Raw genomic sequence first — 12,737 nt, 5'->3', positions numbered from 1 at the left:
AACAAGGTCTCTTCCCTGAGGAATATGGCAACATCCTACTCACCCTAATACCAAAAGACACCAAGAAAAGCACAAAAGATCTCACTAACTACTGCCCAGTTGCATCTATCTCACTAGTAGTAAAAATGATGGAGAGTCTGGTGACTAAACAGCTCACGGAATACTTAGACAAGTTCTCAAGTCCGCTCCCACCATAGCACCGAAACTGTACTAGTCACCTTCTTGGCCAAATTCAAGCAGGAGATAGCCATAGGTAAAAGCATACTCCTCCTCCAGTTTGACATGTCGAGCGCATTCGACATGGTAAACCACAATATACTACTAAGACTACACAGCCACTTCGGGATTGAAGGAAACGTACTTAATTGGATTAAAGGTTTTCTAACCACCAGAACTTATCAAGTAAAATCAAACTCAAACATATCACCACCGTGGAAAGCAGCATGTGGAGTACCTCAAGGATCACCAATATCACCAATATCACTCTTCAACATGATGATGATTCCACTGGCACAATCCCTATCCAATCGAGGCCTCAACCCATTCATTTATGCAGATGATGTTACAATCTACATCCCCTTCAGACATGACCTGAAAGAAATAACCAGTGAAATCAACGATGGCCTGAACATTATGGACTCCTGGGCAAACTCATTCCAACTGAAACTGAACACTGAAAAAACACACTGCCTCATCCTCAATTCTCAACATAACAAATACAAACCCACAACTATAACTACCCCAGGACACACCCTCCCCACTTCAGACAGTTTGAAAATACTTGGCATCACACTCGACCACAACCTCACTCTCAAGAGCCAAGTAAACTCTGTAACAAAGAAAATGTTCTATGCAATGTGGAAGCTCAAACGACTAAAACCTTTCTTCCCTAGGGAAACGTTTCGAAACCTAATACAATCAATGGTCCTAAGTCATGCAGATTACTGTAACGGTATCTACGTGGGATGCAAAGAACAACTAACAAAAAAACTCTAGACCACCCAAAATACATCTGCCAGCAAAACACGCTTCGAAAATGCCAAACCCCTTCAAGAAAAACTGCACTGGCTCCAATCAAAGAACGGATCATCTTCAAAATCTGCACTCTAGTCCACAAAAATCATATATGACAGTCCAAGGATACATGACAGACCTCATAGATCTACCAACAAGAAACAAGAGTCGGGTCTGCAAGATCATACCTAAACCTACACTACCCAAATTGCAAAGGACTGAAATACAAAACAACCTACGCATCCGGCTTCTCCTACATAAGCGCACAACTATGGAATGGCCTCCCAAAAGCTATGAAAACAATCCATGACCACCTGAACTTCAGGAAATCACTAAAAACCAACCTCTTCAAAAAGGCCTACCCCAACGACCCTACGTAAACCTCCTCACCCAAAGCACAACATGACTAATGATTGTACTGGACAACACACAACCTTCATCCCTTCGGACCCCCACATATACCTCATTCGATCACTATACAACTTTGTATTTGTTATCAACCGACTGGGCAAACGCCTAATGGTACTAAGTAAGCCACATTGAGCCTGCAAATAGGTAGGAAAATGTGGGATACAAATGCAACAAACAAACAAATAAATAAAATACTACAGCTGAAGAAAATTTCAAACAGCTCAAAGTGCTATTACAAATATTTTATTTTAATCTAGCATTTCATATTCTGGAGGAGTGGTTAGGGTGGTGGACTTTGGTCCTGAGGAACTGAGTTCAATTCCCACTTTAGGCACAGGCAGCTCCTTGTGACTCTGGGCAAGTCACTTAACCCTCCATTGCCCCATGTAAGCCACATTGAGCCTGCCATGAGTGGGAAAGCATGGGGTACAAATGTATCAAAATAAATATTCAATTGGAGGTTGTAAGAAAGGTATATTAGCATCTATGTAAATACTGATCCAGTAAGTAAGTTATTTTGAATTTTATTTTTGCATGCTGTATGATATGGAGGGGAATAATCGAACGTCGCTGGCGAAATAGGTTGCCGGTGATCTATTTTGGCGGCGGCGCAACAGCTGGCCGGAACCGTATTTTCAAAAAAGATGGCCGGCCATCTTTTTTTTCGATAATACGGTGTGGGCCGGCGAAATGCCTTGGATTTCGCCGGGTTTGAGATCGCCAGTTTTGTTTTTCCACGATAATGGAAAAAACTGCCGGCGATCTCAAATCCGGCGAAATCCAAGGCATTTGGCCGTGGGAGGAGCCAGCATTTGTAGTGCAATGGTCCCCCTCACATGCCAGGACACCAACCGGGCACCCTAGGGGGCACTTCAAACATCTTTTATAAACAACCAAATTAGCTTCCAGGTGCATAGCACCCTTCCCTTGTGTGCTGAGTCCCCCAAATCCCCCCAAAAACCCACTGCCCACAAGTGTGCACCATTACCCTAGCCCTAAGGGCTGAAGGGGGGCACCTACATGTGGGTACAGTGGGTTTTGGGGGGTTTGGGAGGGCTCAACATTACCCACCACAAGTCGAACAGGTAGGGGGGGGATGGGCCTGGCTCTGCCTTTCTGCAGTCCACTGCAACCAACAACAACTGTTTCAGGGACCTGCATACTGCTGTCAGGGTGCTGGGTATGACATTTGAGGCTGGCATACTGGGGGAGTAAGGGGAGGTCATCCCCATTCCCTCCGGTGGTCATCTGGTCAGTTGGGGCACCTTTTTGAGCCTTGGTCGTGAAAATAAAAGGACCAAGTAAACCCGGCGAAATACTGCTTATCGCCGGGTTTTATTTTTCCATTATCTGCGAAAGCCAGCCATCTGGTAGCCACGCCCAAGCCTGCCCATGTCCCGCCTTCGCTTCGCCACCAACACGCCCCTTTGAACTTTCGCCGGCGAGGCGAAAGGAAAGCGGCAAAGCTATCACAAATGTAGCTTTCGATTATACGCTTTTCGCCGCTTTTGCGAAATCGCCGGCCATATCCCGATTTGTGTCGGGAAATAGCCGGCGATTACTTTCGATTATAAGCTGGATGGTCATGGTTTGAATGTAATAGGTCTTTCTCCTTATTTTTATGGAGTTTTTTTCTAATTTTGATTTTTATGTAATTAGATTTTGTGAACCATCTAGATGCTTGTACATTCCTGGTGGTATATTACATTTTTAATAAACATAAACATTACCACACATTAATACTGCTCACAATTAGCACTGACATTTAACGCTTCCTAACAGCACATTTGACAGGGCACAGTATATTTTCCATGCCCCCTAACAGAAAATGCATTTAGGGGCCATTTTACCAAACTGCGGTGTAGCTACCACAGGCTTGGTGCATGGCAATTTGTCCCTACCACTGGACTATTGCGGGAGCCCAGCAGTAGTGCTGACTCCCACTATGTGGCCTATTCAGTGGCAAAAAATTATTTTTCATTTTTTAGTGCCAAGGGCTTACCCAGCAGCGGGTAAGTGCTCCCCACGAAAATGGCCATGTGGCAATTGTTACACTTACCGTACCGCCATTTCCATTAAAATAAAAAGTCCTTTTACCAGCGGTGATAAAAGGATGCCTCAACGTGTGGCAAACCCACTCATCACCACCGCCACAGAGGTCCTTTTACCTCCACTTGGTAAAAGGAACCCTTACTGTGCAAATTAGTGCATGCTAACTATTAAGCCATCATGCTAAGAGTTGGTACGCTTGTGTAGAAGTGGTTAACGTGCTAATTTGTGCATTAGCCCCTTAATTCTATATGTTGTACTCAAACTTGTGTACGTAAATTTGGGTGCATGCCAAATTTGAGTGCGCAATTTAATTTAATTTATTTGTAGTAAACGTAATGCGACTGATGGCACCTTCCTCCATTCTTTTTGGAATTGTGAGAAGATTCAAGTCTTCTGGTCCTCTGTGGTGTGCTTTTTGGAGTTTATTTTTAGATGTATCATTCGTGGCTCAATGGAGCTGTTGATTTTGGGCCAACCTAGAGCAGTTGCGGGAGTTTCTTGGGACCGTGCCTTTTTGCTCCGTAAACTTATACTGGTGGCACGGAAGTGTGTCTTACAATACTGGATCTCACCCCTTGTTCCGTCCTTCTGGCATTGGAGAAATGAAGTTCATCTTCTTGCCATGTGGGAAGCAAGGAAGGCACAGGGATCTTTTAAGCGTAAAGTTTGCTTTTTAAAAATTTGGGAGACCTATTATGATATCTTATTGTCTAGGGGTCATGCTCTTTTATTTGTGCATTTGTGAATTACTTTTCTTTTACTCTCCAATACACTGGTGGGGGGGGGGGGGGGGGGGGGAGGGTTGGCTGGGGGTTATCTGATTGATTTGATTGATTTATTGCGGAAGTCTGAGGGTCATCAGTGTTCAGATCTTCAGATTCTTTTGTGATTCTATTTCCCCTTATTTTTTTTATTTTGAGGGGGGAGTTATGGTTGAGGATATTAACTATAAACTGTTGCTATAATGTAGAGTGTAGAGAGGTAGGCTTGGGTAGGGTGAGGGGATAAAATTGTTAAAAGTTTGATAACAGACTTTATCATTCTATTTTCATTATGTCAGTTTTGATTTCTGAATTTCTGTATGCTTCTTCTGTTGGATGTGTTTAATTTGAAATGTCATCAATAAAATTGTTGAAGCTTAAATACTTTTAAGGGAAGAACCATCATAAATCTTCATCAGTCCAAGCATTTTATAATAATGCACTCAATTATTCATTATATTCCTTCACTTGTTTTTGGTGTTTTAATATCTTTGATATTTTTTAATAATGAAATGAAATCAAACTTCAGCTTAAATAAAACAGGAGAGAAAGACTAATATGAATTTGTTGTTTCACCAATAGCCGTTTCAAGGCTCAGTCGCCTTTCTGCACATACCGACTGCAATTTCAAAATAGCTGCAGTGACCTTCAGTGTAATCTTGTGAGACTGCCATTGGAAATCGAGGCAGTCCTTTTGACTGCAGAGATGGCATAGACAGGAGTGAATGAGGATCGCTCCTACCCATACAAGTAACTAGACCACCAGAGTGATATGGTATGCCAGGGTGAGGAGCTTCTTCCTTTTAGTGTTCGGGGAAGAACACTAAAAAGGAGGGAAGAAGTTGAGTTTCTTTGGTTCTGGGGTGGGGGGAATAGGAGAGCCATGGGGCATAGGACCAAAATTTCGTTTTTTGCCGAAAATATGCCACCATTTTTGCCCAAAACCAAAACACAGCCGAAGGCGAATTTCGGGCCAGTTTCGGTGCCAAAACTGAAATAAAAATTCAGTTGGCCTCTATTTTGAAGTATATGTATAGTGTTATTTATTGTAAAATATATACATACCTTTCAAACTCCACTCACAGCACACCTTATTCAAAACTACACATGCCGTGGGTATACACATCTAAGTAGTGGCGTTTCTAAAATTGCTGCTTACACATATAAGGCCATTTACACATTTAAATTATCTTTTTACATGTGTAAATGATATCTAACTATTCTAAAATGGCCTCCTAATGCTGGGTGCTCAAATTAAATATTACTTATTCTCATAGTCATTGCAATGATTCAAATATTTTTAAAGAACATCAGTGTACTGGATTTTACTCATAAGTTTAGTCTTTTTATACATACTCATGTCTTCCTTGACATTCCAGTGATTGCATGTCCAAACCTACACTAAGAAATAATGGGGCTCTTTTACTAAAGAACTACTGCTGGCCTAACGCGGCTGCCGGCGGTAGTTCCGCCTTGAGCGCGTGCCATTTCTGATGCTATGGAAAATAAGTCCATAATTTCTACCATGGCGCTAACCTGGCAGTAATGGAGTTGCCCGATAACCGTGGGAGCCCTTACCTCAATGGGTGGCAGTAAATGCTTCCCCCTGCATGGCCACGTGGTGAGAATAATCTTACCACATGGCCAAGTCTTTTTTAGGGGTTTTTTACCTGCTGCAGTAAAAAGGGCCCTGGCGTGTGGCAAAAATGGCTCCCGCTACTACCGCAGGGCCCTTTTTACCCATGGGCATAAACAAGCAGGCACGCGCTTCTCTCCGTCCGCTTGGCTTCCCTGCCCTCTCTGTCTGCGTCCCGCCTTCCTCTGACATCATTTCCTTTTGGGCTGGATGCAGACAGAGAGGGCAGGGAAGCCAAGCGGACGGAGAGGAACGTGTCCGTCTACCCCTCTCTCTTCCTCCCTCCCTCCGGCGCAGGCAGCAGTCTTTTCCAGCGTTCCTGGCAGCGGTAGCGTTGTACACGCTGCCTTTGGCTCTGCCCCGAAGCCTTCTCTTCAAGTTCCTGTTCCCGCATAGGTGGGAACAGAAACTTGAAGAGAAGGCTTCCGGGGCAGACCGAAGGCAGCGTGTACAACGCTACCGCTGCCAGGAACGCTGGAAAAGACTGCTGCCTGCGCCGGAGGGAGGGAGGGAGGAAGAGAGGGGGTAGACGGAGTCACGATCTTGGACCTCACGCGGGGGGGGGGAGGGCAGCAGATAGAAGATGGATGGGACTGGGAGGGGTGGGGAGCAGAGGGAAGGAGCAAGAGATGGATGGGACTGGGAGCGTTGGGAGCAGAGGGAAGGACCAGGAGATGGATTGGACTGGGAGGGGTGGGGAGCAGAGGGAAGGACCAGGAGATGGATGGGATTGGGACGGGTCAGGCACAGCAGAGGGAAGGAGCAGAAGATGGATGGGACGGAGGGATGGTGAGCAGAGGGAAGGAACAGAAGATGGATGGGACTGGGAGGGGTGGGGAGCAAAGGGAAGGAGCAAGAGATGGATGGGACTCGGAGGGTGGGGAGCAGAGGGAAGCCTACTGGAAAGAAGACACTGCATAAAACAGAAGACACTGGGACCAAAGCGAATAGAAAAATTAAATGATCAGACAACAAAGGTAGATACAAGTATTTTATTCAGAATTTATTAATTGAAATATGTCAGCTTTTTGAAATGTGCATCTGTGATATTTTGCCTGTAAATTTCAATTCCTTCCTCCATATTAGCATATTCATTTGCATATGTATATATGCAAATGAATATGCTAATAAGCTCCGCCCATATGCGAATATGCTCCGCCCATCCTTTGCCCCCCCAAATGAAACAGTCAAACTACGCCTATGTTTTTACCACAGCTTGGTAAAAGGAAACAAATATGAGAAATAGTAGTGTGCTACTGTGCATATAGTTTAATTGCTAAGTAGTACTCCATTTGATTTATTTTTTGTTCTTTAGTGGTATCAGCATATATTTCACAAGACTAAAGAAACACTTGAACAAAATCCATCTGAACGACAGTTTGATTTTAGTGAAGTATACATTTTTGGAAAATTCGATACCTTCCAGCGACGCTTGGAAAAGATAATCCACATGTTTGATACTATTACAACATATTCAGCTCTCCAAGCATCTAAAATCGAAGGACTGGAAGTTATGGCAACTAGATTTCAGGTACAATTGAAAGAAGATTATTTGCTCCATAAACGTCTAATCAAATTTCTATTTTCAGTAGAGTAATCTGGGTTGAAAAAGTAAAATTTGAATTGTAGCTCAGCTGTGTTTTAACATGTTTAGTTGCAGGGAATGTCCTATGCTGTCCCATAAAATAGTTTTTCCTTTTCATGTGCTACAATAATATTTTTGTAGGCCTTTACCAGTATGAGAGAATTACTGTATACAACACATGTTGGTATAATATTCATTATGGTTGTAACTCTGCAAAAGCATTGGCATGTGAGCTTTAAAATGCTAATTTAGAGGCCAATGTACTAAACAGAACTATTTTGTAAAGTGGTTTGGTTTTAGTGCCTGCTAATTTGCTGGTATAATACACTTGGTTGCATTGTCCACATCTATTTCTCAGTCCCATTCCTTACCCTATGGTGTCCCCTAAGGCTCAGTCTTGTCACCAATATTATTTAATATTTTCCATTAGCAGCTCTGATTCAGGATCTCTATCATGGCATATATTTATGCTGAAGATTATCCTTGTTTTAACCTGTACAGTCCAGGTTTGTCTACTCCTCAGTCCTGTCTAGATGCTGTTGACTCATGGTTAGCCACCCATCATCCTTCTGAATCCCTCAAAAAGCGTGGCCTTATAGATCACAGGTTGCCCTTTGCATCCCTCGCTTACCCCTACAATTTGCAGTTCCCCGATTACTTTAATTGACTCCTAAGTGCTTTGGGGTAGTCTTTGATTCAAAACTATCTTTTGAACCTCAGTTGGCATCAGTGATTTGATCATCTTTCTTAGTCTTATGCCATATTCGCTCTGTGTGTAATTATCTTCATGAAGCATCTTGTGAAACTTTTCTCTTTGCCCTGGTGGCATCCTGATGGGATTACTGCAACATTGTGTACACTGACCTTTCCCCTTTACTGCTCAAGAGTCTGCAATCCGTACAAAACACTTCAATTAGTATTCTTACTTGTGCTTGACACTGTGACCATGTTACTCATCTTCTGGCATAACATCACTGGTTTCCCATTCCCTTTAGGATCTAGCATAAGATCTTGACTTTGTTATAAGCTTTTGCACAGAAAACAGAAGAACAATCCTCCACAGAAAGGAAACAGGGAGGTGATCAAAATAAGGAAAGTACACCGAGGTGCACAATTTTCCTTTATTTAGTATCTTCAACTGACTCGACAGAGGCCATGTTTTGGCCTATTGGTCAGCATCAGGAGTCTAAAACTTAGAAAAACTCATAATGAGTTTACACTCAGTATTAAAAATAGCCTAAAACTATACAACCATTAAAACACAAACCAACATACTAAAAATAAGGATAAGAACACATTAAAAATCATAGCTAAAAACAATACTGATCATGATAATAATGAAAATAGATTAAACAGGAAGGGTTCGATATAATAAACTAACAGAAGCAACTAACAATACATTATCCACATTAATACTATTTGTAATATTTGAATAAATTAAAAAAAACTCAATTGTGTTATATTAAGTTTGTCAACAGCTCCTGAGGACGCCTTTTGGCGAAACACAAATTTGTGTCGGGCTGAAGAGCAATTTTAAAAGAGGGCTGAAGAGGAGTTTAAAAGAACAATGGAGAGTTGACCAAGAGTCCAGAGGAATGGAGGATATTTTGCCATTAACAGATTTGGCAATGTTTGTGAATGGATTACAATAATTCATCAGTGAGGAAGAAGAAGATCTTAGTATGAGAGACATACTTAAATATAAAAACAATTAACAATAGAATAGTGGACTAATACAGGGCATGAAGATAATAAATGAAATACTCCTTATGGACTAAGGTAGTATCAATGTGAATTAAGGGGGTAGTGCACTTTTTAATATATGTTGTGTCTTTTTGATATTTAATAAAACTCAATTGCGTTTGTAAGTATTTTCTTAATATGTGAACAATTTTCTCTGTAAACTTTCTATATTTGGACACAGTATTATCTGAGAAAGTTATTAGAACTGTTAGGATTCCTATTCATATATTGTTGAAAAATCTATTTGTGACATTTTTAAAGGAAGGGGAGTGATAGCACATTATAATGTGGAGGAGTGGCCTAGTGGTTAGAGTGGTGGACTTTGGTCCTGGGGAACTGAGTTCAATTCCCACTGCAGGCACAGGCAGCTCCTTGTGACTCTGGGCAAGTCACTTAACCCTCCATTGGCCCAGGTACAAATAAGTACATAAGCCGCATTACATAGTAACATAGTAGATGACGTCAGAAAAAGACCTGCACGGTCCATCCAGTCTGCCCAACAAGACAAACTCATATGTGTATACCTTACTACTACTACTACTATTTAGCATTTCTATAGCGCTACAAGGCGTACGCAGCGCTGCACAAACATAGAAGAAAGTCCCTGCTCAAAGAGCTTACAATCTAATAGACAAAAAATAAATAAAGTAATCAAATCAATTAATGTGAATGGGAAGGAAGAGAGGAGGGTAGGTGGAGGCAAGTGGTTACGAGTCAAAAGCAATGTTAAAGAGGTGGGCTTTCAGTCCAGGCATAGGGTGCAGCGAGACAGAAGGCGCGAAGTCTGGAGTTGGTAGTAGTGGAGAAGGGAACAGATAAGAAGGATTTATTCATGGAGCGGAGTGCACGGGAAGGGGTGTACGGAAGGACGAGTGTGGAGAGATACTGGGGAGCAGCAGAGTGAGTACATTTATAGGTTAGTAGAAGAAGTTTGAACAGGATGCGAAAATGGATAGGGAGCCAGTGAAGGGTCTTGAGGAGAGGGGTAGTTTGAGTAAAGCGACCCTGGTGGAAGACGAGACGGGCAGCAGAGTTTTGAACTGACTGGAGAGGGGAGAGGTGACTAAGTGGGAGGCCAGCAAGAAGCAGATTGCAGTAGTCTAAACGAGAGGTGAGAAGGGTGTGGATGAGGGTTTTGGTAGAGTGCTCGGAAAGAAAGGGGCGGATTTTACGGATGTTGTAAAGACAGGTCTTGGCAATCTGCTGGATATGAGCAGAGAAGGAGAGAGAAGAGTCAAAGATGACCCCAAGGTTTCGAGCTGAGGAGACAGGGAGAATGAGAGAGCCATCAACAGAAATAGAAAACGGGGGGAGCGGGGAGGTGGGTTTGGGGGGGAAAATGAGAAGCTCTGTTTGTCATATTTAATTTCAGGTGGCGTTGAGACATCCAGACAGCAATGTCAGACAAGCACGCTGAAACTTTGGTTTGGATGCAAGGTGAGATATCAGGGGTAGAAAGGTAGATTTGGGAGTCATCAGCATAGAGATGGTAGGAAAAGCCATGGGATGAGATTAATGAACCAAGGGAAGAAGTGTAGATAGAAAAGAGGAGGGGACCAAGAACAGAACCCTGAGGTACGCCGACAGGCAGAGGGATAGAAGTAGAAGAGGATCCACCAGAGTGAACACTAAAGGTGCGGAGGGAGAGGTAGGAAGAGAACCAGGAAAGGACAGAGCCCTGGAATCCAAGTGAGGACAGGGTATTGAGAAGTATGCTGTGATCGACAGTGTCAAAAGCAGCGGAAAGATCAAGAAGAATGAGGATGGAATATTGACCTCTGGATTTAGCCAGTAATAGGAGACTTTAGTAAGCGCAGTTTCGGTTGAGTGGAGAGGGCGAAAACCAGATTGTAGTGGGTCAAGAATAGCATGTGAGGAGAGAAAATCAAGGCAGCGGCGGTGAACAGCATGCTCAAGTAATTTGGAGAGAAAAGGAAGGAGGGAGATGGGTCGGGGGACAAGTAGGGTCGAGTGAAGGCTTCTTAAGGAGAGGTGTGACCACAGCATGTTTAAAGGCAGCAGTGGAAAGTGAGAGGTTAAGAATGTGACAGATAAAAGGAATAAGAGCAGGAGAGATGGCATTAAGAAGGTGGGTTGGAATGGGATCAGAGGAACAGGTGGTACATTTTGAGGAAGAAAGGAGAAGTGTAGTTTCCTCAATAGTAACTTCAGGAAAGGAGGAAAGGGAATGAGGGGAAGGAGAGAGAGGGGAACGGACTAGTGGAGGGAGAGGTGGTGAGGTAGAGAAAGCAAGGTTTATCTTTTAAACCTTGTTGTGAAAGATTTCAGCAAGGGTCTCAGGAGATCCCTTGATTTGTACCTGCCTTATTCAGGGCACAGACCGTACAAGTCTGCCCAGCAGTATTTCCCGCCTCCCAACCACCAGTCCCGCCTCCCATCACCGGCTCTGGCACAGACCGTATAAGTCTGCCCTCCACTATCCTCACCTCCCAACCACCAACCCCTCTTCTCCCCACCTGCTCTGCCACCCAATTTCGGCTAAGCTTCTGAGGATCCATTCCTTCTGCAAAGGATTCCTTTATGCATATCCCATGCATGTTTGAATTCCGTTACTGTTTTCATCTCCATCTCCTGTCCGGTAAGTCCTGCCGGCCGCCTGCACCCAGGGGCTCAACTCCTGGGGAACGGTGGTCAAGCGCAGGTGAAGTCTAGCTGTTCCTGCTCTGCCTGTCCCAGCTTGTTTGCCTCTGCTACAACTCTAGTCCGGGGTTCCAGTCCTGTTCTGCCTTGCCTCTGGTTTGGGGGTGGTTTTGCCTGCCACTGCCGCTCCACGGCAGTGGTCCAAGGGCTCACAAACCCTGTGCTTCCGGGAGAAGCCTGATACAGCAATTCCCCAAACATAACCTATTTCCCACAACTCTTCCTCACCAATTCAGTTAGTTGGTATTGACCCAGCTACCTTGTACACAAACAGCACTTCAAACAAATGAGACATAGGATGGCCCATGGTGCCACCAGGCTGTTTGCCGTTTGGCCTTCATGGAGCTCTAGCTATCTTCCAGCACCTTGTGGACCGCCTACTTAAACCACATGGAGACTGTCCTGCTTATTTTCGAAGGAGAAGGGTGCCCATCTTCTGACATAAATCAGGAGATGGGCGTCCTTCTCCTAAGGTCGCCCAAATCGGCATAATCGAAAGCCGATTTTGGGCGTCCTCAACTGCTTTCCGTCGTGGGGACGACCAAAGTTCAAGGGGGCGTGTTGGCAGTGTACCGAAGGCGGGATGGGGTGTGGTTAACAGATGGGCGTCCTCGGCCGATAATGGGAAAAAGAAGGGCCTCTCTCACGAGCATTTGGCCGACTTTAGTTGGTCCATTTTTTTTCATGACCAAGCATCAAAAAGGTGCCCGAACTGACAAGATGACCACCGGAGGGAATCGGGGATGACCTCCCCTGACTTCCCCAGTGGTCACTAATCACCTCCCACCCCGAAAAAAACAACTTCAAAAACTTTTGTCTTTTTTTTTATTTTAGAGTATGTCCTTCGCTATGCCTCCGTCCCTGCAATGGCAGT

At 43.9% G+C, this 12,737-nt stretch overlaps 1 protein-coding gene across 1 annotated transcript in view; it reads left to right on the top strand.

The window, feature by feature from the left end:
• Nucleotides 1-12,737, top strand: part of DNAH5 (dynein axonemal heavy chain 5) — a 925,453-nt gene that overhangs the window by 76,860 nt on the left and 835,856 nt on the right. The window contains 1 exon segment of the mRNA XM_030220396.1: nt 7,190-7,405. Coding sequence (XP_030076256.1) covers nt 7,190-7,405 — 216 coding nt within the window.

This window comes from Microcaecilia unicolor, chromosome 1 (assembly GCF_901765095.1).
Source record: "Microcaecilia unicolor chromosome 1, aMicUni1.1, whole genome shotgun sequence".
NCBI classification, from domain to species: domain Eukaryota; kingdom Metazoa; phylum Chordata; class Amphibia; order Gymnophiona; family Siphonopidae; genus Microcaecilia; species Microcaecilia unicolor.
This window is presented reverse-complemented; position numbering and strand designations above follow the sequence as displayed.